This window comes from Meles meles, chromosome 4 (genome assembly GCF_922984935.1).
Source record: "Meles meles chromosome 4, mMelMel3.1 paternal haplotype, whole genome shotgun sequence".
NCBI lineage: Eukaryota > Metazoa > Chordata > Mammalia > Carnivora > Mustelidae > Meles > Meles meles.
Genome location: NC_060069.1, coordinates 114225587 through 114249796, shown reverse-complemented (window position 1 = coordinate 114249796; position 24210 = coordinate 114225587). Strand labels below are relative to the sequence as shown.

General features: G+C 38.4%; 2 protein-coding genes across 49 annotated transcripts in view; one reads left to right on the top strand and one right to left on the bottom strand.

Annotated features, from left to right (window-relative positions):
• TFG (trafficking from ER to golgi regulator) overlaps positions 1–19330 on the top strand; it is a 43349-nt gene extending 24019 nt beyond the window's left edge. For 4 of the 6 annotated variants that reach the window (XM_046003999.1, XM_046003996.1, XM_046003993.1 and 1 more), the window contains 2 exons: positions 14801–14899; positions 18515–19330. In XM_046003999.1, the coding sequence (XP_045859955.1) occupies positions 14801–14899; positions 18515–18897 (482 nt within the window). In that variant the 3' untranslated portion in view covers positions 18898–19330. The remainder of the gene's footprint in view (positions 1–14800; positions 14900–18514) is intronic. The other 2 variants (XM_046003997.1, XM_046003995.1) reach the window with 1 other exon arrangement.
• Positions 19331–19614: 284 nt separating this feature from the next.
• Positions 19615–24210, bottom strand: part of LOC123940940 (ABI family member 3 binding protein) — a 257004-nt gene continuing 252408 nt past the window's right edge. For all 43 annotated transcript variants that reach the window (XM_046003947.1, XM_046003948.1, XM_046003962.1 and 40 more), the window contains 3 exons: positions 23584–23745; positions 22030–22152; positions 19615–20832 (listed from right to left, as the gene is read on the bottom strand). In XM_046003947.1, coding sequence (XP_045859903.1) covers positions 20717–20832; positions 22030–22152; positions 23584–23745 — 401 coding nt within the window. In that variant the 3' untranslated portion in view covers positions 19615–20716. The remainder of the gene's footprint in view (positions 20833–22029; positions 22153–23583; positions 23746–24210) is intronic.

The window sequence follows — 24210 nt, the reverse complement described above, 5'->3', positions numbered from 1 at the left end:
TCCCTTCTTGCATGTTTATTTTTATAATTGGAAAGATTTTGAAAATAGAATTAGAGCATAACTTAAGTGTAGTTCTTTTGTAAGATAAATGGCCCTTTAAATTTTTGTGCAATTAGCAATATGCCTTTTGTGGGGAAAAAAAAGCAGTGTATTTTATTTATTTATTTTTATTTATTTTTTAAAGATTTTATTTATTTATTTGATAGAGATCACAAGTAGGCAGAGAGGCAGGCAGAGAGAGAGAAGGAAGCAGGCTCCCTGCTGAGCAGAGAGTGTGATGCGGGGCCTTGATCCCAGGACACTGGGATCATGACCTGAGCTGAAGGCAGAGGCTTTAACCCACTGAGCCACCTAGGCGCCCCAAGCAGTGTATTTTAAATCAAACTTGTCTTCTCTAAATGATATGTCCTTGGATGAGCAATTCAGTCTCTCTGGGTTTTAATATTCTCTTACTGTCAATTGGGAAAATTGGACAAAACTAGTGGTACTAAAAGAATGTCTCTAGTGCCGATTGAAATATAGTTGAAAGCCCACTATTTAAACAGGTAAAAGGCTCATTACCATGGTTGAAGGGGATTGAGAGGCCACAAGCTCAGTACAACAGGCACTGAAATTTAAAAACTATATGCATTCTACTTTAAAACAAACACCAGGTGGTGCTTTAACTACTTTTCTAAAGGGACCAAGTGGTGGTACAGTGTTTTTTCAGCATCAGAAGTGACTGAGTTTATCAATCATATTTTAAAAAAAAATTTATAGTCTAAAGTGAACGGAACACTTTCATAATAGAGTCCTAATCATTCTGTGGCTGTATTTTAGAGTCGTCCTGCTGGATGAATTCTAGGCTTAGGGTCTAGCAGGTGGCAGTTTGCTTTGCTGGTAAGTGGGTAGTTTGGGAGGAATGTCTTGCTGCTTCAGCCTCTTCTCAACCAAGTTTATAGTTTTCATTTTGTATTAAGGTGAAACTGCCCAAACCGGAATAAATGGTATTGAAGCAGATGTGGGCTGAAACAGGGAGGCAAAACAGAGTTTGGATATGATGGGACTTAAGTTGTTACTTAAATTCCATAAAAGGGGCCTTGGAATTATAAATATTTTTTCTAAGAACTTTAATCTTAATATGTCCTCAGTTCAGGTGAACTGACATCGTTTCTTTTTTTTTTTTAATCCCATCTTAAGTGGTATATACTATTGCAGAATGACAGTTGGAAGGATAATTGTACCAAATAATGTTTGCTTGTTCACTTATAAAGGAATGAGATTTAATGCTCCCTCTTAATGTCTCACATTATGTTATTGTTTTTATTTTAATTAAAAAATTATTTTCAAATAGGTAAAAATTTTAAAATATAAGAGGTTAAACAGTGAAAATTAAATATTGTCTGTCCCACCTCTGATCTCTAGCAACCAGGGTCCTTTTTCCAGAAGCATCAAGTTAACACTGTTTGCTATGCACTGAATTCCTTTAGGATGGCTTTAACTATGTGCTTTGCTGAAACTGTTTTTTTGTTTGTTTGTTTTTGGTTTTTTTTAGTTTAACATACACTATAAAAAGATACATTATAAAAATTGTATAGTTATTAGTATGTGACATCAGTCAGTAGCTTTCGGGAGGTGAATCTCTAGAGCAGTGCTGTCCAGAAGAAATACAGTGGAAGTCATAAGTACTTTTTTTTAATTTATCACATTTAAGAAAGTTTTTAAAAAGCTAAAACTAATGTTAATTATACATTTTACTTAATGCGGTATCTGGTGTACCGACATGTCATTATTATTAAGAAGCTTTTAATTTTTTTTTTGTGATCATTTTTTTTTTTTATTGAGCTAGTATTTTTTTTTTTTATTTGTTTATTTACAGCATAACAGTGTTCATTGTTTTGGCATCACACCCAGTGCTCCATGCAGTACGTGCCCTCCCTATTACGCACCACCTGGTTCCTCAACCTCCCACCCTCCCGCCCCTTCAAAACCCTCTGGTTGTTTTTCAGAGTCCATAGTCTCTCATGGTTCATCTCCCCTTCCAGTTTCCCTCTACTCCCTCTCCTCTCCATCTCTCCATGTCCTCCATGTTATTTGTTATGCTCCACAAATAAGTGAGACCATATGATACTTGACTCTCTCTGCTTGACTTATTTCACTCAGCATAATCTCTTCCAGTCCCGTCCATGTTGCTACAAAAGTTGGGTATTCATCCTTTCTGATGGAGGCATAATACTCCATCATGTATATGTAACACATCTTCTTTATCCATTCATCCGTTGAAGGGCATCTTGGTTCTTTCCACAGTTTGGCGACCGTAGCCATTGCTGCAATAAACATTGGGGTACAGATGGCCCTTCTTTTCACTACATCTGTATCTTTGGGGTAAATACCCAGCAGTGCAATTGCAGGGTCATAGGGAAGCTCTATTCTTAATTTCTTCAGGAATCTCCACACTGTTCTCCAAAGTGACTGCACTAACTTGCATTCCCACCAACAGTGTAAGAGGGTTCCCCTTTCTCCACATCCTCTCCAACACACGTTGTTTCCTGTCTTGCTAATTTTGGCCATTCTAACTGGTGTCAGGTGGTATCTCAATGTTGTTTTAATTTGAATCTCCCTGATGGCTAGTGATGATGAACATTTTTTCACGTGTCTGATAGCCATTTGTATGTCTTCGTTGGAGAAGTGTCTGTTCATATCTTCTGCCCATTTTTTGATATGATTATCTGTTTTGTGTGTATTGAGTTTGAGGAGTTCTTTATAGATCCTGGATATCAACCTTTTGTCTGTACTGTCATTTGCAAATATCTTCTCCCATTCCGTGGGTTGCCTTTTTGTTTTGTTGACTATTTCCTTTGCTGTGCAGAAGCTTTTGATCTTGAGGAAGTCCCAAAAGTTCATTTTTGCTTTTGTTTCCTTGGCCTTTGGAGACATATCTTGAAAGAAGTTGCTGTGGCTGATATCGAAGATGAAGTTATTAATGTTTTACATCCTATTTTTTGTACTGCACATTGGAAATCTAGGGCGTGACACCACTTAGAAACACTTCAAAAACCCATACAGGATGTTTAGTTAAGACTAGCTGCATTTTGGTGCTTAATGGCCGTATGTGGCTGCTGTCTGTTGTATTGGATAGCACAGCTCTAGGTTAAGATGTCAGTTACTTATAGGATAAATTATAGGCTATTTTAATGAATACTTTTTGGCATATGGTATATAGTAAGTCCCTGACATCATCACCAGTTAGTTAGATCAGCTACTGGTTAGAATTTGAATAGAATATTCACCAAAAATGTATTACTAATGATAGGTTAACGTAAGAGTCTCTTAGAATAGAATATGAAATAATCTAAAAACAAATCTGAATTATTTTACTTAAATACCATAAAAGGGATCTTGGAATTGTAACTCCCCCCCCCAACCCCGCCCAAGGATTTAAGTCTTAATATGTCTGATTAAAAAGATCAGCAGAATGTTGAGCATCATGAAAAGAAACAAAGCGGACATTATTACCCTTTTCATGTAAAGCAGGTACCTCTGTTATTGGAAAACTATGTGCAGTTGAGTAGTTGCCAAAAACATGGAAGTTAAGTGTTGAGGACACAGAGAAGAACATTAAAAAATCATCAGAGACCAGGAGGTATTGCTGTTTGACAAACCAAAAAGATGAAAAGGATATAATTAAAATATGTAAAATCCTGTGACAAGATAATATGACCTGAATAGTCTTTTAAAATCACTTTTAGAGCTAAAATAATGAACTCCTTGTGGATCCATCATGCAGCCTCAACACTTACCAATGTTTTGGATTTCTTTTTTCATCTATTCTTCTTGCCCTGCCCTCCTTTTTTAACTTGCTGGGGTATTTTAAATCAAGTCCTACACCTTATTTCACTCAACTGTTTCAGTATGCATGTGTACTGATAAGCTTTTCTTTTAACATAACAACTGTGCTATTATATCTAACAAAATAAAGTGATTCTTAATAATCATTACATAGTAGTCTGTATTTGAATTTCCTTAATTGTCTCATAATTATCTATTACAGCGATGGCTTGTTCACATCAGGAATATAGATTACACTTTTCATTTGAGTATATGTCTTTTATTTTTCAGGAGCTGTCACCGCTACATGTTTCCAAAGTTAAAAACTATGTATTTTAATTATCTGTTGCTATGTAACAATTTATCCCAAAACAGATGCTTCAAACTACAAACATTTATTTATGATCTCATGCAGTTTGAAAGAGTCAGGGATCTGGGAATAGCTTGGTTTGTCTCCGAGTCTCCTGAGGTTGCAGTCCTCAGAAGCTTACTCTGAGCTAGAGGATGCACTTCTTTTTTTTTTTTTTTTTTTTTAATATTCCCTGAACCTCTACCATGAAGTAACACTATACTACAATAGGAAAGTAATATGACTTTGCTTTTATTTATTTATGTGGTGTGAAGGTATGGAGAGAAACAATTTTTTTTTTCCATTTTATTTATTTTTTCAGCGTAACAGTATTCATTCTTTTTGCACAACACCCAGTGCTCCATGCAAAACGTGCCCTCCCCATTACCCACCACCTGTTCCCCCAACCTCCCACCCCTGACCCTTCAAAACCCTCAGGTTGTTTTTCAGAGTCCATAGTCTCTTATGGTTCGCCTCCCCTTCCAATTTTTTTTTTTTTAATAAACATATAATGTGTTTTTATCCCCAGGGGTACAGGTCTGTGAATCGCCAGGTTTACACACTTCACAGCACTCATGATAGCACTTACCCTCCCCATTGTCCATAGCCCCCTCCCCCTCTCCCAATCCCACCTCCCCCCAGCAACCCCCAGTTTGTTTTGTGAGATTAAGAGTCATTTATGGTTTGTCTCCCTCCCAATCCCATCTTCTTTCATTTATTCTTCTCCTATCCCCCTACCCCCCCATGTTGCTTCTCCATGTCCTCATATCAGGGAGATCATATGATAGCTGTCTTTCTCCGATTGACTTATTTCACTAAGCATGATACGCTCTAGTTCCATCCACGTCGTCGCAAATGGCATGATTTCATTTCTTTTGATGGCTGCATAGTATTCCATTGTGCATATATACCACATCTTCTTGATCCATTCATCTGTTGATGGACATCTAGGTTCTTTCCATAGTTTGGCTATTGTAGACATTGCTGCTATAAACATTCGGGTACACGTGCCCCTTCGGATCACTACGTTTGTATCTTTAGGGTAAATACCCAGTAGTGCAATTGCTGGGTCATAGGGTAGTTCTATTTTCAACATTTTGAGGAACCTCCATGCTGTTTTCCAGAGTGGTTGCACCAGCTTGCATTCCCACCAACAGTGGAGGAGGGTTCCCCTTTCTCCACATCCTCTCCAGCATCTGTCATTTCCTGACTTGTTAATTTTAGCCATTCTGACTGGTGTGAGGTGATATCTCATTGTGGTTTTGATTTGTATTTCCCTGATGCCGAGTGACGTGGAGCACTTTTTCATGTGTCTGTTGGCCATCTGGATGTCTTCTTTGCAGAAATGTGTGTTCATGTCCTCTGCCCATTTCTTGATTGGATTGTTTGTTCTTTGGGTGTTGAGTTTGCTAAGTTCCTTATAGATTTTGGATACTAGCCCTTTATCTGATATGTCGTTTGCAAATATCTTCTCCCATTCTGTCAGTTGTCTTTTGGTTTTGTTAACTGTTTCCTTTGCTGTGCAAAAGCTTTTGATCTTGATGAAATCCCAAGAGTTCATTTTTGCCCTTGCTTCTCTTGCCTTTGCCGTTGTTCCTAGGAAGATGTTGCTACGGCTGAGGTCGAAGAGGTTGCTGCCTGCATTCTCCTCAAGGATTTTGATGGATTCCTTTCTCACATTGAGGTCCTTCATCCATTTGGAGTCTATTTTCGTGTGTGGTGTAAGGAAGTGGTCCAATTTCATTTTTCTGCATGTGGCTGTCCAATTTTCCCAGCACCATTTATTGAAGAGGCTGTCTTTTTTCCATTGGACATTCTTTCCTGCTTTGTCGAAGATTAGTTGACCATAGAGTTGAGGGTCGATTTCTGGGCTCTCTGTTCTGTTCCACTGATCTATGTGTCTGTTTTTGTGCCAGTACCATGCTGTCTTGATGATGACAGCTTTGTAATAGAGTTTGAAGTCCGGAATTGTGATGCCACCCACTTTGGCTTTCTTTTTCAATATTCCTTTGGCTATTCGAGGTCTTTTCTGGTTCCATATAAATTTTAGGATTATTTGTTCCATTTCTTTGAAAAAAACGGATGGTATTTTGATAGGGATTGCATTAAATGTGTAGATTGCTTTAGGTAGCATGGACATTTTCACAATATTTATTCTTCCAATCCAGGAGCATGGAACATTTTTCCATTTTTTTGTGTCTTCCTCAATTTCTTTCATGAGTACTTTATAATTTTCTGTGTATAGATTCTTAGTCTCTTTGGTTAGGTTTATTCCTAGGTATCTTATAGTTTTGGGTACAATTGTAAATGGGATTGACTCCTTAATTTCTCTTTCTTCAGTCTTGTTGTTGGTGTACAGAAATGCAACTGATTTCTGTGCATTGATTTTATATCCTGACACTTTACTGAATTCCTGGACAAGTTCTAGCAGTTTTGGAGTGGAGTCTTTTGGGTTTTCCACATATAGTATCATATCATCTGCGAAGAGTGATAATTTGACTTCTTCTTTACCAATTTGGAAGCCTTTAATTTCTTTTTGTTGTCTGATTGCTGAGGCTAGGACTTCTAGTACTCTGTTGAATAGCAGTGGTGATAATGGACATCCCTGCCGTGTTCCTGACCTTAACGGAAAAGCTTTCAGTTTTTTTCCATTGAGAATGATATTTGTGGTGGGTTTTTCATAGATGGCTTTGATAATATTGAGGTATGTGCCCTCTATCCCCACCCTTTGAAGAGTTTTGATCAGGAAGGGATGCTGTACTTTGTCAAATGCTTTTTCAGCATCTATGGAGAGTATCATATGGTTCTTGTTCTTTCTTTTATTAATGTGTTCTATCACATTGGTTGATTTGCGGATGTTGAACCAACCCTGCAGCCCTGGAATAAATCCCACTTGATCGTGGTGAATAATCCTTTGAATGTACTGTTGAATCCTATTGGCTAGTATTTTGGTGAGAATTTTTGCATCTGTGTTCATCAAGGATATTGGTCTGTAGTTCTCTTTTTTGGTGGGATCCTTGTCTGGTTTTGGGATCAAGGTGATGCTGGCCTCATAAAATGAGTTTGGAAGTTTTCCTTCCATTTCTATTTTTTGGAACAGTTTCAGGAGAATAGGAATTAGTTCTTCTTTAAATGTTTGGTAGAATTCCCCTGGGAAGCCGTCTGGCCCTGGGCTTTTGTTTGTTTGGAGATTTTTGATGACTGTTTCAATCTCCTTACTGGTTATGGGCCTGTTCAGGTTTTCTATTTCTTCCTGGTTCAGTTGTGGTAGTTTATATGTCTCTAGGAATGCATCCATTTCTTCCAGATTGTCAAATTTGTTGGCATAGAGTTGCTCATAGTATGTTCTTATAATTGTCTGTATTTCTTTGGTGTTAGTTGTGATCTCTCCTCTTTCATTCATGATTTTATTTATTTGGGTCCTTTCTCTTTTCTTTTTGATGAGTCTGGCCAGGGGTTTATCAATCTTATTGATTCTTTCAAAGAACCAGCTCCTAGTTTCATTGATTTGTTCTATTGTTTTTTTGGTTTCGATTTCATTGATTTCTGCTCTGATCTTTATGATTTCTCTTCTCCTGCTGGGTTTAGGGTTTCTTTCTTGTTCTTTCTCCAGCTCCTTTACATGTAGGGTTAGGTTGTGTACTTGAGACCTTTCTTGTTTCTTGAGAAAGGCTTGTACCGCTATATATTTTCCTCTCAGGACTGCCTTTGCTGTGTCCCACAGATTTTGAACTGTTGTGTTTTCAGTATCATTTGTTTCCATGAATTTTTTCAATTCTTCTTTAATTTCCTGGTTAACCCATTCATTCTTTAGAAGGATGCTGCTTAGTCTCCATGTATTTGGGTTCTTTCCAGCTTTCCTCTTGTGATTGAGTTCTAGCTTCAGAGCATTGTGGTCTGAAAATATGCAGGGAATGATCCCAATCTTTTGATACCGGTTGAGACCTGATTTGTGACCCAGGATGTGATCTATTCTGGAGAAGGTTCCATGTGCACTAGAGAAGAATGTGTATTCTGTTGCTTTGGGATGAAATGTTCTGAATATATCTGTGATGTCCATCTGGTCCAGTGTGTCATTTAAGGCCTTTATTTCCTTGTTGATCTTTGGCTTGGATGATCTGTCCATTTCAGTGAGGGGAGTGTTAAAGTCCCCTACTATTATTGTATTATTATTGATGTGTTTCTTTGATTTTGTTATTCATTGGTTGATATAGTTGGCTGCTCCCACGTTAGGGGCATAGATATTTAAAATTGTTAGATCTTCTTGTTGGACAGACCCTTTGAGTAGGATATAGTGTCCTTCTTCATCTCTTATTATAGTCTTTGGCTTGAAATCTAATTGATCTGATATAAGGATTGCCACTCCAGCTTTCTTCTGATGCCCAGTAGCATGGTAAATTGTTTTCCACCCCCTCACTTTAAATCTGGAGGTGTCTTCGCGTCTAAAATGAGTTTCTTGTAGGCAACATACTGATGGGTTTTGTTTTTTTATCCATTCTGATACCCTGTGTCTTTTGATTGGGGCATTTAGCCCATTAACATTCAGGGTAACTATTGAGAGATATGAATTTAGTGCCATTATTAGCCTGTAAGGTGACTGTTCCTGTATATTGTCTCTGTACCTTTCTGATCTACTACTTTTAGGCTCTCTCTTTGCTTAGAGGACCCCTTTCAATATTTCCTGTAGAGCTGGTTTGGTGTTTGCAAATTCTTTCAGTTTTTGTTTGTCCTGGAAGCTTTTTATCTCTCCTTCTATTTTCAGTGATAGCCTAGCTGGATAGAGTATTCTTGACTGCATGTTTTTCTCGTTTAGTGCTCTGAATATATCATGCCAGCTCTTTCTGGCCTGCCAGGTCTCTGTGGATAAGTCTGCCGCCAATCTAATATTTTTACCATTGTATGTTACAGACTTCTTTTCTCGGGCTGCTTTCAGGATTTTCTCTTTGTCACTAAGACTTGTAAATTTTACTATTAGGTGATGGGGTGTGGACCTATTCTTGTTGACTTTGAGGGGGGTTCTCTGCATCTCCTGGATTTTGATGCTTGTTCCCTTTGCCATATTAGGGAAATTCTCTCCAGTGATTCTCTCCAATAGACCTTCTGCTCCCCTCTCATGTTTCTTCTTCTTCTGGTATCCCAATTATTCTAATGTTGTTTCGTCTTATGGTGTCACTTATCTCTCGAATTCTCCCCTCATGGTCCAGTAGCTGTTTGTTCCTCTTTTGCTCGGCTTCCTTATTCTCTGTCATTTGGTCTTCTATATCACTAATTCTTTCTTCTGCCTCATTTATCCTAGCAGTGAGAGCCTCCATTTTTGATTGCACCTCATTAATAGCTTTTTTGATTTCAACTTGGTTAGATTTTAGTTCTTTAATTTCTCCAGAAAGGGCTTTAATATCTCCAGAGAGGGTTTCTCTAATATCTTCCATGCCTTTTTCGAGCCCGGCTAGAATGTTCAGAATCGTCATTCTGAACTCTTGATCTGACATATTACCAATGTCGGTGTTGATTAGGTCCCTAGCCTTCGGTACTGTCTCTTGTTCTTTTGTTTGTGGTGATTTTTTCCGCCTTGTCATTTTGTCCAGATAAGAGGATATGAAGGAGCAAATAAACTACTAAAAGGGTGGCAAAGACCCCAGAAAAATGCGCTGTAACCAAATGAGAAGAGACCCCTAATTGTGGGGGGGAGAAAGGGGATAAAAACAGGTTCTGAAAAAAAAAAAAAGAAAAAAAAAAACAAGGAAAAAAAAAAGAAAAAATTTAAAAAATAAAAGAAATAAAAAAAATATAAAAAAGAAAGAAAAATATATATATTTAGATGAACTAGTCAAAAAAACGTTAAAAAAGAAAAGGGTAAAAGTTTTAAAAAAATTTAGCAGAAGAAGAAAAAAGAAAAAAGAAAAAAAAATTGAAAAAAGAAAAAAAAAATTGAAGTAGCCGCAAGATTAAAGAATCATGGGGAGAAAGCCATGAGTTCCGTGCTTTGCTTTCTCCTCTGGAATTGCTCTGCTATCTTAGGAATTGAACCTGCTTTCTCCTTGATAGATGAACTTCGTCCTGGCTGGATATTTTGTTGATCTTCTGGGGGAGGGGCCTGTTGTAGTGACTCTCAAGTGTTTTGCCCGAGGCGGGATTACACCGCCCTTACGGGGGGCCGGACTAAGTAATCCGCTCGGGTTCGCTTTTGGGAGCTTCTGTTCCCTGAACGCTTTCCGTAGAGTTCCGGAGGACGGGAATGAAAATGGCGGCCTCCTAGTCTCCGGCCCGGAGGAGCCGAGAGCCCGGGGCCCCACTCCTCAGTGCGCCCCCAGAGGACAGCACCCAATCACTCCTGTATCCCCAGCCTCTAGCCGCGCTCCGAGCTCACCCAGCCCGCGACCAGTTCAAGGTAACCCCGAGCTGAGAGTTCAGTCCTCGGCTCTGTCTCTGCAGCCGCCTTCTCCGTTCTAGTACCTGCGAGCTCTCCGACACTCTGACACCCCCGATCCTTCTGTGACCCTGCGGGGCCTGGGGCCACACTGACCCTGCGTGGGCTTCACCCTGGTTTAGCCTCTGGAGCAATGTCCCTCAGTGGAACAGACTTTTAAAAGTCCTGATTTTGTGCTCCGTTGCTCTGCCGCTTGCCGGGAGCCAGCGGCCCCCCCCCCCCCCCCCCCCCCCCCCCCGTCTATCTTCCCGTCGTTTTAGATTCACTTCTCCGCCAGTCCTACCTTTCAGAAAGTGGTTGATTTTCTGTTTCTAGAGTTGCTGTTCTTCTTCTCTTCGCTCTCCCGTTGGATTTGTAGGTGTTTGCAATGTTTAGATAAGCTATCGAGCTGATCTCCTGCTACCTGATGTAGTCTCAGGCTGCTACTTCTCCGCCATCTTGACTCCTCCCTAGAGGATGCACTTCTAAGATGACTCTTTCACATAGTCATCAGAAGGCTTGAGTTCCTTACAGGGACCTCTCCTAGGCTGCTTAGGTGACCTCATGCCACGGCGCTTTCCACTAGAGAGTAAATGAATGAGCAAGAGAGAGTTAGGGTAGCTGTCTTTGATGACCTGTCCTCAGAAATGTCATGATTTCTGCAATATTCTGTTAATATGCAGGTCAGCCCTATTGAGTGCGAGGAAGGATTACACAGGGCAGTGAATGCTCATGTGTTTATGGCTTATTCTTTGCTCTTTTTGTATTCTGAAGTTAATCTTGCATTTCTAAAAATGAAAAGGATACAAGGAGTGCATGGGCAGGAGTCTTGTGCGAGTGCTCTGATGGGCAGGGGCTAATCCCAGAGGCTGGTACCACTCTGCGTAACAAAATGCAGTTCCAGGAGTTTCACAAAGACTCTCTGCTTCACCCTAGTCTCTTTCTTCCCCTAGGTAGTAGTTTTTTTTTTTTTTTTAAGATTTTATTTATTTATTTGACAGAGATCACAAGTAGGCAGAGAGGCAGGCAGAGAGAGAGAGAGAGGAGGAAGCAGGCTCCCTGCCAAGCAGAGAGCCTGATGCGGGGCTCGATCCCAGGACACTGGGATCATGACCTGAGCTGAAGGCAGAGGCTTTAACCCACTGAGCCACCCAGGCGCCCCACTAGGTAGTAGTTTTTATTACGTTTACTTTATTCTAGTGATTCTTCCTGAAAATATAATTCATAAAACATATATATACACACATACACACACACACGTATATATTACTCAAAACACAATTTACTCTAAACTGTGTCTCTCTCTTGCTTTTTCACTTAATAATCTATCCCTTAGCTCTCTTCTTTTTTTTTCTTAGCTCTCTTCTTATGAGTATGCGAAGTTACGCCTCCGTTTTTACAACTAAACAGACTTTTTTTTTGGTAATCTTATTGATTTATTTTTTTCAGTGTTCCAAGATTCATTGTTTACGCACCACACCCAGTGCTCCATGCAATACGTGCCCTGCTTAATACCCACCACCAGGCTCACCCAGCCTACCACCCCTCCCCTCCAAAACCCTCAGTTTGTTTCTCAGAGTCCATAGTTTCTCATGGTTCGTCTCCCCCTCCGATTTCCCCCAACTCACTTCTCCTCTCTCCTCTCCTTCTCCTAGTGTCCTCCATAAACACAGACTTCTTAATTACACTTTTGGCATATTGTGACAGTCTGTTTTGGACTTGAATGAAGTAAATAAAAGGAGTACTTTGTGTAGAGATAGTAATAAACCTGAAACTTTTAACCCCAGAGGTGACATTTTCGTAATGGGTTTATAGGAGCTTAGGAAAAAAAATAGAGTATGTGCTTGCTTTAAGAATAGTTAGTATTGGGGCGCCTGGGTGGCTCAGTGGGTTAAGCCGCTGCCTTCGGCTCGGGTCATGATCTCAGGGTCCTGGGATCGAGCCCCACATCGGGCTCTCTGCTCCGCGGGGAGCCTGCTTCCTCCTCTCTCTCTGCCTGCCTCTCTGCCTAGTTGTGATCTCTCTCTCTGTCAAATAAATAAATAAAAAATCTTAAAAAAAAAAAAAAAAGAATAGTTAGTATTACCTGTCAGTTTTTATTGAGGAAAACAATTAGGCTGTAAAATCACTGATAACAACAGCCTATTACATGGAGCCTTAATGCTCAGCTTTTTTTTTTTTTTTTTAAAGATTTTTTATTTATTTGACAGAGATCACAAGTATGCAGAGAGGCAGGCAGAGAGAGAGAGAGAGGGAAGCAGGCTCCCCGCTGAGCAGAGAGCCCGATGCAGGGCTCGATCCCAGGACCCCGAGATCATGACCTGAGCCGAAGGCAGAGGCTTTAACCCACTGAGCCACCCAGGCACCCCAATGCTCAGCTTTTTTGATGATACCTAAGTTAATATTTATATTAAATGAGATAATGTATACAGAACTTCTTTTAAACTAAAGCTGTAGAGTTCCAGTGAGGGTTCATATTAGCCGCATTGACCCCAGGTAAATTGCTTAATTTTTCTGTACCTGCAGTAGGGATTGCTAATAAGGTTTACTACCCCCACCGTCATGTATTTATTACCTCTTCCGTTCTTTCCTCATTTTTGTACTGTAGAGGTAATCATTTTGGTTTCTCAGAATTAGAACCTATTATCATACTGTTGTACATATTTTTCCCTTTTGATTATATTTCTGTACCAGTTTCTGATTACTTTTGTTCTGAAATTTAGTTATGAACTACAGTCTAGCATTAAAGTGGTATCTTCCAAGGTAGTTAACTCCTGTGCTACCTTCTGTGCTCTCTGTAGGTCTTAAACCATTAGGAAAGCATTTAAGAAACTTCTGTCAGTTTTTTTATTGTTGTTGTATTTGGGAAAAGAATAGTTAAGTGTGTGTGTATGTGTATGTAAATATATATATATAGATAGATATATCTATATATCTATATATAGATATATATAGATAGATAGATCTATCTATATATACACATATATATATATATCTATATATATCTATATATACACACACATATATCTATATATATCTATATATAGATATATAGATATATCTATCTATCTATATATATATGGTTAAGTAGATTTTATTTCTATCATAAAAAGCAGACAACTGCTTGCTAGGAAATAAGCTGGCTATAAATACAGGCATATCTCATTCAGTGCTGCAGTACGTAGGGCTGAGTGGGGAGCCCAGTAGAGTGAGCTCTGTCCCTTGATTTCAGGCTGTGGTACCTCAGTTTGAATGGTGGCACTAAGATAATGTGACTTTTTCACTTGTCCCTTTCTGCCAGAAATAGGCTATTTATCCATAATCTTTTAATTAACAACAGGTAGTTTGAATATTTATGAATTAGCCAGTGAATAATTGAAGATTTAAATATTAGCTAGCTATTAGAATGCAAGTTTTATTGCTTGTCTAGGTATTAGATCTAGCTGAATCCACCGTCAGGACAAGAGTAAAGTAGTAGAGATGAGAAAGATGTGGACCAATAAATCCTTGGTTGTTTAGAAAGCACACAAGTGGTAACAGTGTTCAAAGGTTTTTCTGTAGGAACTGTGATCACCTGACCCCCAAACAGGACTCTCGTTTTCCAGTATACATTCCCGTCTTAAACAGGTTTGCCGTGCTCAACAAGTGTACAGTGAGGGAACATTCAGACTTTACCGGATTTCACATGATGGACGAGGATGTTCAGATGATGGAAAAGTGCACTGTTGTCAGACGCTACAGGTGTCTTTGAGGTCTGCCATGAAAGATGTCTCATAGTTCCTTGTTACCAGAGTCTGTTCATATGGTAACAAAGGTTCAAACCTTTAGAATAAATACAGTGTTTAGGGAGAGATGTAGGAGCTATCAGTTGTATATGTTCCTTTCCTCCGATTTTTATTTCTTGATTTTTGATTTGGTTGATTTTTACAGAACACAAGTAGTACCTGTCTGTTGGCAGTGGGGTTCGAAAGCATTTGTTTTTCTGGAATTTTTGAGTGACCACACTAGTGTTGTTTGCTGCTGCTGCCGAGTTCCCTGCAGTCGGTGCACAGCACAGCAGCTACGTCTGTTCAGTTGTTTGTTCTTCTCTGTTTTGCAGCGCTTCAGCGGGAACAGACACATCCTTGGGTATTGTTGCTGAGTGTATTTATGTGTTTGGGAGGGGAGAGAATTAAATGTGCTTTAAAAATATTTCTCTCTGCCAAATGAAACCTACTTCTTTCCCTTGTCTTTTTTAGGTCCGATGTACCAGCAGTACCCGCAGCAGGCCGGCTATGGGGCTCAGCCCCCACAGGCGCCGCCTCAGCCGCCCCAGCAGTACGGAATTCAGTATTCAGGTGAGTTCGCGTCCAGAGGGAGGTGACTCATTGGTTGTGAGCTGTTTCTGTACTCATTACACTTTGATCCTTTCCTCTTAACTCCTTGATTTGTAGTACTTAACATTGTCATAGGAGGTGTTAAGTATTTCTTTGTGGGAGGAAATACATTTAAAATTTTGCATAAACAAGTTAAGTTAACATTTCAGTCAATAGTCACAGTAGATGATTTTTTAATAACGTATAGTTTGAAAACATTTGTAACACAAGCTATCTCATACAGATAAGATCTGCTTACCTCTTGGGTGACTCAGAACAGCAAAAATGCAAGATTTTTTCACCCATTGTATGTTACATATAATTCCATTGTATTGTAAAAATGTTAACATTTTCCTCATACATGAAAAGGCAATCTTAATAAATAAGAACCAAATTAAGCTACTTGGGTTTTTAAATCTCCTGGAGTATGTGAGAATACAAAAATAGGCCAAAAAAATAAACTTGTGTCAAATGTAGTCTGTGCAGCTAAGAATAGTGAAGTAGGCATTCCAGGTATTTTCTTTTACCTTCTGTCCACTGAAGATTGTCCATATTTAAATATGAAATCTCTAGTGTAGCTTTGACTGTGATCATTATAAATCAGATAACTTTATAGTCGTTGTATCAGAGAGGGAGTTTATGTTTAACTCATGTTTCACAGCCAAAGATCTAAGTATCAAAAGTTCATATAATTAAAAATAATTTATCTAAGTTGAATCTTTCCTAAAATTCTGTTTTACAGAGTTTCATAGTTCAATGAAAGCAGGAGTTAGCAAACTATAGTCATGGACCAAATATGGCATGTCACCAGTTTTTGTGAATTAAATTTTATTGAAACACATCGACACCTGTTTATTTCTGTGCTGTCTGTTGCTCTGTTGTGGCAGAGCTGAATAGTTGCAGCTGAGACTGTGTGGCCCACAAAACCTAGAATATTTACTCTCAGGCTGTCCAAAAAAAAGTGTCATGACTTCTGCACAAGTCCATAAAATTCCATCTTTCTTTCTTTCTTTTTTTTTTTTTTAAAGATTTTATTTATTTATTTGACAGAGATCACAAGTAGGCAGAGAGGCAGGCAGAGAGAGAGGAGGAAGCAGGCTTCCCTGGGGAGCAGAGAGCCCGATGTGGGGCTCGATCCCAGGACTCCGGGATCATGACCTGACCCGAAGGCAGAGGCTTTAACCCACTGAGCCACCCAGGCGCCCCATAAAATTCCATCTTTAATTGAAGTTTGGATATATTTTAGCGCATGTAGCAGTTTTCATTTGGATTGTATTTGCTATAGAGTGATTTAACCTATAGCTGTTAGTTTTTAATTATGTAAAATAGATGGGATGAATTTAAGCTTGGATTATGATATTAGGATTATTTTAGGTTTGTAGTCCTTTAAAGTCAGAGTGTTATAAATTACATAATTTGTAGAAATAATAGATATCACAGCTGAAAAGACCTAGTCATCATTCTAATCCAGGGGATTTCAACTCCCTCTGTGCTTTAGAATCACCTGGAGAGCTTTTTTTGAAAGTTAAAGGTGCCAAGGCTCTACTCCCAGATATTTTGTTTCATTTGGTTAGGAATGGGACTCGGGCTTTGATATTTTAAAAGCATTGTAGGTCATTCTAAAGTGTAGGTAGGGTTGAAAACTTTTTGTACTTGTCTCACCCACTCATTTTATAAAAGAGGCAGTTGTAACGGGTTCAGAAAGGTTGTGACACATGAAGGACATACAACCATTCAGTGGGGGAGCTCAGAGTCGGTGTATTTGACTTTACTGTTAATTAATATCATTCTGCATTCTCCAGCCTAGGCCAGTGGTAGCAGATTTACCTGCCATAAAAGGCTAGATAGTAAGTATTTTAGACTTTGTGGATCATATGATCCCTTGTCTTACACTATTCATTATTTTTTTTAAAAAAATCACATAATTTCCATTTCTCGAGATTTTTGTTGTTCTTCAAAGTTGTTTTTCAAGGGAGAGGGTGGGGCTGTACACATAATAGAAGCACTGCCACATTATGATCAAAGAGTAGTAATAGGTTGCTAATGAAATGGCATTAGGCCTGTAGGAGTTATTCCCTCTGTTGAGAAGTAATTAAGGATTTGGTTGTTCCCAGCCTCAGTTAAAAAGCCAGTCTGGATTTCAGCTGCCAGGATGAAAAGGCAGCAGTATTTTGCTCAGAGTCTTAACTTGTATAAACATTTTCAGTGTAAAAGCTGAGTTTTTCTGTTTCTTCAAAAACTTACAGTTAAAAAAATGAAGCAAATAAATTTTATGTAGAGGATAGGAGAAGTTGTATGACATTCAAGATTTTATTATGAATTGACTTCAGTATTTGGATGCTACCGTAAGTAAAATGCCTTAGATGCTTGATTTACTTATTAAAAGTTAAGCTTGTTCTTAATGATTTTAGTCAGCGTCTTCACTCGAGTAAAATTTAGTTTTCAAATCATCATCTTTGTATTTCTGATCCCACTAGTCCTATTAACTTGAATTTGATTGGGAGATGTGGAAATAGTCATCTAAATACTCTGCTTGGAGACTGTAAGTGGTGGTGGTAACATTGGACCATTTTTGACACTGTTGGTTTGGCAGTTTCCCTCTGCTTTTCCAGTTTTACTCATGGACTATGTCAGAAAGGTTTCTTTCATGAGTAAATTTTGAACCCAGGTTCAAGGTGAGTTCAGAATATACTCAAATTCATTCAATCCTTTTTTTTTTTTTAATTTAAATGCAGGGTTGTACATATTTTAATTATTTTCTTATGTATCTGGTATTTAATGCTGACAGGATTCCAGTCATTGGAGAGGTTTCATTGCAAGTAGCTGCAGGTGTGTTTCATGGTAGAGATAAAAGATTTTAGTGAAGCAGACTTGTTCTTTAAAAAAATTAAAAAAAAAATCCTAGTAAATAATGCATATAGATGTTGATATTGTGGGGCAATATCATGTGCTTTTTTATGTTTTATGCTGTTACTACTAAGTCAGAATTATGAGTTATAAAGGCAAAACATCAGATACCAAATCTAAAAGAATTTAAGGATTGTGAAAGTGGGTATGTAATGTTCATTCTTAAATGGCTTGGTTTTTATAGAGTGAGTGAACCTTAAAGCATCTCATTAGCACAATAAGATGTATTTGTAGCATCATTGCTTCATTTAAAAATATTCTTTGTCTCAATGTGTTTTTACTTGGTACAGCTGTTAAGTAGGCCTCCCCTCCATACCAGGTTAATGACTAGCTTTACATTAATTCCTGCATTTATCATTTGAGCATCTATTCTACACTTGGAATTATGCTAGAACAGGTATTTGCTCTTAGGGATTATGTAGTCTAGAAACATTTGTAATGAACTATATCGTGGTTTCAATTTAGGTTAGAGGGTTTAAAAATTGTTTAGAAATAACTTTTTTTGATACTTCTTGGTTTTGAAGTAATATTATATGATGGACTATATATTACCCTACTTGTTCTATGAATACTTAGGAATGAGGGTAAATTTCTCATCTTTTTTGGTCCATAACAGTAAGACTAATTCTCTGGAAAACCTTTCACCAAAAGAAAAATAAGATCTATATGTACTTTATTTTGCCTTTTCAGCAGGCTATAGTCAGCAGACTGGACCCCAACAACCTCAGCAGTTCCAGGGATATGGCCAGCAACCAGCTTCCCAGGCACCGGCTCCTGCCTTTGCTGGCCAGCCTCAGCAGCTGCCTGCTCAACCAGCACAGCAGTACCAGGCGAGCAGTTACCCTCCACAAACTTACACTACCCAAACTTCTCAGCCTACCAATTACACTGTGGCCCCTGCCTCACAACCTGGAATGGCTCCAAGCCAACCCGGGGCCTATCAACCAAGACCAGGTTTTACTCCACCTCCCGGAAGTACTATGACTCCACCTCCCAGTGGGCCTAACCCTTATGCACGCACCCGCCCACCGTTTGGTCAGGGCTATACCCAACCTGGACCTGGTTATCGATAGAGAGGCTCAGCTACATGGATGACTGTAGCTGCTACCTATTTGCCTCCCAAAAGACTCCAATACTACTATTTTAATTTGTATTGAAGTTCAGAAATTTAAAAAGCAGAGCATTTTTTATGATATCATTGTTGCTGTTAATTGAAAGTATAATTTGCTGGAACACAAAAAGACCAAAATGAAAAGTTTTTTTCTTCCCTTGCTTAAAAGTGTAGCAGCTGCCTAGTTATTTTGGAACACTACTCTGATGTGTGTAAAATGATTGACTTTCTAGCTTGGCTTGTCTGGAGGATATTAAAATGCTAGGTTGAAGTTTAGCCATCTTAACTTGGCTTTTTATTAACATGATGTACTAAAATAGACCCCTTTGAGAAGACAACTAGGTATTATGTATAAAATGTAACATTGATAGGTTAATAAAGATAATTGAATCCAATAGTGGTCTTGTATATGTTAATGACTACATTCCATGAGAAAAAGAAGAAATAGTAATTCTTTTTGCTGTTTGGTCTCAAAATGAAGTATAGGTGTTTTAACTTCAAGTTTTCTGTTCTAAGAAATTTTGTCCTTTGAAAGAAATGCATTTAATAATCATTGGTTTAAAACAATGAAACTTCTTTGAAATAGATTTCAGAGGGAGACAAATTAACATTACATATAAACACAACAGTTATGATGTTCCTTATAGAGATGAATCATTCAGAAATGAAGAACTCAGTCTTAAAAAAACTACCATCTCTTTATTGCAGAGTTTATATTTGCTTGAAAAATACAAAATGTAGCATTGATAAACTTGAAGCATGTTGAAGGGTAAGCAGAGGAAAGGTCCTTTCAGAAAGAGGGCGACAATGCAGCATTCCCATGTCCCTCCCCAAATGAAGGACTTTTTTTTTTTTTTTTAATTTTCATTACAGGTTGAGTTAGACAAAATTACAAAAACATTCTCTGATACATTCATTCCTAGAGGTCTAAAAAGAGGAGTACCTGTAAAATGTAGGGGTGTTTGTGCTCAGACTTTACATTCAGTCTCTACATACAGCTTCATTAGAATTATATTAACAGTATGAAGACAAATCCCTGGTTAAAGGGTAGTTTGACAAAGTACATTCAGACATTGTAGCATATTTATGGGTAGAGAAAGAACAAAATGTATATTTTGAAATTGAATAGATCAGATATTCTATTCGGTTTGCAGCTGAAATCAAATATAATGATTCAAACAGACTTTTTAGTAACTTGCACAGATTTAAAGAAATGTATATTGGCATGAATGGTTAACTATTGAAATGCTTCAGAAAAGCTGTTTAGCTATTGCTAAAAATTTAAAGTTTAAATAAACATGAATATTAGGACCTTTATTCCCCCCAGATACAAATGCTCAAGATAATTTGATCTAATAAGTTAAACCAAGTTGAGATTTATGGCATTAACTCACCAGTAAGAAGAATACACTTTAATAAAAGGAAATGTTTTTTTAAAAGTATATTAGTTTTTGATGTTAAATTTGTTATAAAAGTATCTCAAAACATCATTACAACAGAGTGATAAATAATATACAAATGATCTCTTAAAATACCATGAGTAGGGAGCCAGCTTCCCTAAAAATGTTATTCTGTTAATGTCAATATCTTGTTTTCTTAAAATGACTTTGTAAAACCTGATAAATATTCTCAGCAATATTTCTAGTAAACATCTACTGTTGCTATTAAACTTTAATACATAGTAAACATAACAGCTTTAAATGAATGTGACAAATACTATTTCCAATTATTTTTTTTTGCCATGATAAAACAGAAGGCACTTTTGATTCTGATTGTAGCATCTACCATTTTCCAGGAATTGTGGTCCCACACTCATACCACTGGACATAATTGATTTGGGTGTGACCACCTATTTCTCCAAATTGGACAGGTTCCTGACGAACTGCTCTGAAATAGCCTAAAAAGGAAAATAATTTTATTTTAATAGCTGCTATATTTTTGCCCACACCACTCACAGATGGAAGGGTGTCCTTGTATGACTGAATGTTACTGTAGGTGAAGTATTTTAGAAAATGGAGACTACCAAACAGAGAGCCTGGTGTCTCCCTGAGGTAATGGCTAACTAAACATGAGGGGTGCCTGAAACTCCTCTGACCTGTGCCTTAATGAGGTGGAATGAGCTGGTAGCATCTGGGAGACAAAGCTGAAAAGGGGCAGGAGTCAGGGTTGGGGGCTGATTTGTTTTTTGAGTGTGATTGAGCACATTCAGTAGTCTGCACAGTATGGACTAGTCATGGTCTATGAAGAACTGACCAAGTAAAGGGCTAGTTACTACAATGGCAGGAATGCTAAATTTCTGAAAATTAAACTTAGGTGAAATCTTCCTTCAAGGACTCTACAGTAAATGATTAAAATTTTTGCTACAGATGTAAAATGTTTTGGCAGTGTACACAATTTACAGTATATTTTATATCCAATGCCTGAGTGGCAGCACTTTCAACTTCCTGTTAATGGGTTCACAGATAAAAACACCAACCATAGTAAAAGGGGATTTAAGTGCCCTGTAACAAAACGTGTTCCTGAAAAGACTAGTCAAATAATGCAGAAACCTCTCAGTGATTGCTGAGTAACATGGACATTTAATTTACTCTCTCCTGCCCTGCCTGGCCAAGGATTAAATTTTCAGTCTTTTAAATCCTCATGGAGCAGCTTAGTGCTAATATGTCTTTAGCAAGTTACAGTGGTTATTCATTACTCACCAGAATTGTTTGATTTTAATTATATTTATGTGGCAAATAATGAGAGAATTAAAAAACGGCTGTGTACTCTGTAAATATAAGGTAATACAGGAGTGATTAAGGTTGGGAAGCACTACTCTTCTATAGCTGTTTTTGCAAAGTGAAGTGTTCTTGAAATAGAATGTCTATAGAGGTCTGTGTAATTTCTCTAACTCTAAGGAATCAAGTCTTAAGGACTGGTAGGAAAGTTGAGAAACTTCTATTAAGGTCTTACATGAAGTTTTTTTTTTCTAGTCAGATAATTAGAGCAGTAGTACTGTAGAATTATTTTTAAAGTGATTGTTTTCCTTAGCTTGAATTCTTTTTGTGTTAATTTGAAAAATCCCCTTGCTTAGGAGGAGGCTCAGAAAACATACCTTCTTTGGTGGGTAACTGGTCAGAACTGAGTTGCTGTCCTGTGCGTCCATCTAAAAACGAGTCCACAAACTGGCAGTGGTCTTCTCCATGGCCTCTCTGATCGCCTATGTTATAAAATTTTCCTAAGGAGCGAGAAATTTAAAGGATCATGAAGTGTTACTATCTTCAATAGAGGATAATTCTGAAATATTCCAGTTTTTTCTGATAGTCTTTTTTTTTTTTTTTTAAAGACTATTTATTTGACAGAGATCACAAATAGAGAGGCAGGCAGAGAGAGAGAGGGAAGCAGGCTCCCTGCTAAGCAGAGAGCCCGATGTGGAACTCGATCCCAGGATCCCGAGATCATGACCCGAGCCGAAGGCAGCAGCTTAACCCACTGAGCCACCCAGGCGCCCCTGATAGTCTTTTCTATTTTTACTTTTTCTCCCCTTCACCCTAGTTCAAGCCACCAGTGTCTCTTGACTGAACACTGGAAGTCTTCAGCTGCAACCACTGCTTTTACTCCTTTCTCTCTTACTCCCTTACCCCTCCACTCCCCCTAGAGATCAGGCATCTTTTTAAAATGCAGCTCAGATGTTACTCTTCATAAATCCCCCCTGTACACTCATATTCAAAAGAAAACCCCAAATCCTTATCTGGTGTCAAAGTCCCACAGGATTCTACACCTGTCTGCCTGGCTGTCCCTCTCCTTACGAAGCCTCAGCCACATCAGGGGCGCTGGCCAGGCATGTGCCAGCAGGGCCCTTGCTTTTTCTCCCCTCTATCTCTAGTGCTTCATCCCTAGACTTTTGCTGGGGTGGTTCCTTCTCATAGTTTTCTACTTAGCATAAACCTTAGTTTTTCAGAGAGGCCATTCTAACTAAAGAAGCTTCCACTCAAACATTTTCTTTCATCCTTTTTAATTTTTCTTCAAAGCACTGCATGCAATTTTTATTTACATATTTGTGGTCTATCCCTACTAAATTAGAAGCTGTGTACCGCTTTGTCCTTAGCACCTAGAAAACCTCTGAACAAAGCAGCTGTTTGCTGAATGACTGACCAAATGTCTACCTTTCCGTGTTGCGACCAACCTTGTTTAAATTTTTTTTTTCTTTTTTGCTTAAAATTTTTATTGTGTGAATACAAAAGAGAAAATAACATTACCACTGAGTCTGGAGCAAGGAGTTGTCACCCTCTCTGTCAGGTGTTTTGATCTTGTCTCGGGAGACTTAAATATACCCTATTCCTTCCATGACGACTGTTACATACACTCATTTTATCATCAGTGGGCTCTCTGTGCCTGGTGGCTGTGACACAGTGAGCTTCAGTGTGGCAAGTGCCTTCACATGCAAGTTTGCCCGGACGATTTTGTTTCACACTGCATTTTAATTATTTACATTCTAATCGCATGCCTCTAATCCCAGGCTGAGTATTCCAGTAACATGTTGCTCAAAATGAAGAACTGTGTTTCTATCACACCTTGGTGTGGGGAGCCATCCGTAGGAAAGGCCAGGTTACAGAATGCTGTGAAGCATTCCCTGAAGGCTTGAAACAGAGCCGGTAGCCTTGCTTACCTGTGAGGGAGTCACTCAGATAAATCTTATAGCGGAGAGAGTTGCACAGCTGCACCCCTACAAACTTCTTATACCATGTCCGTTTGACATACTGTTTGCCCTTACATTCTGAGTAAGAGTCCGAGTTAAAGGGTCTTTCAGTCCAGATGGCATCTCTTCCTGCTGCATAAGGAAAACACATGCCTTGAGTTTAGCATTTGGGTGCTGAAGAGCTAAATATTTTTAGCTAAGAAATACTAAATATTTTTTAAAAAGTCATTTGCAAAGTTCATTGTCAGCCTGCTGATACCTGGTTTTCTCCAATGCTAAATATTGGACCCAAAATATTGTATTGAGTTTAAACATATAAACTCCCACCTAAGTTCCTGTCCATAGTGAGATAAGCAGTATGTTTAGGTTTCAAGTAACCTGTGCAGGGCTACATGTGGAAAGCATTCCCTTAGGGGCAAATTTAGGTTGTTGGGTTTTGTTTTGTTTTTGGGAGGGGGGTTGTTTTTGGTAGCATAGTATATAATTTAAACAGATGCTTTAATGTGACTTGTCATTAAAAGTGGAAATGAGGAGGTTATATCTTGACTTATATAACTGAAATTTTGAGCTGCCCTGGCACATGAATGAAAGCAAGTT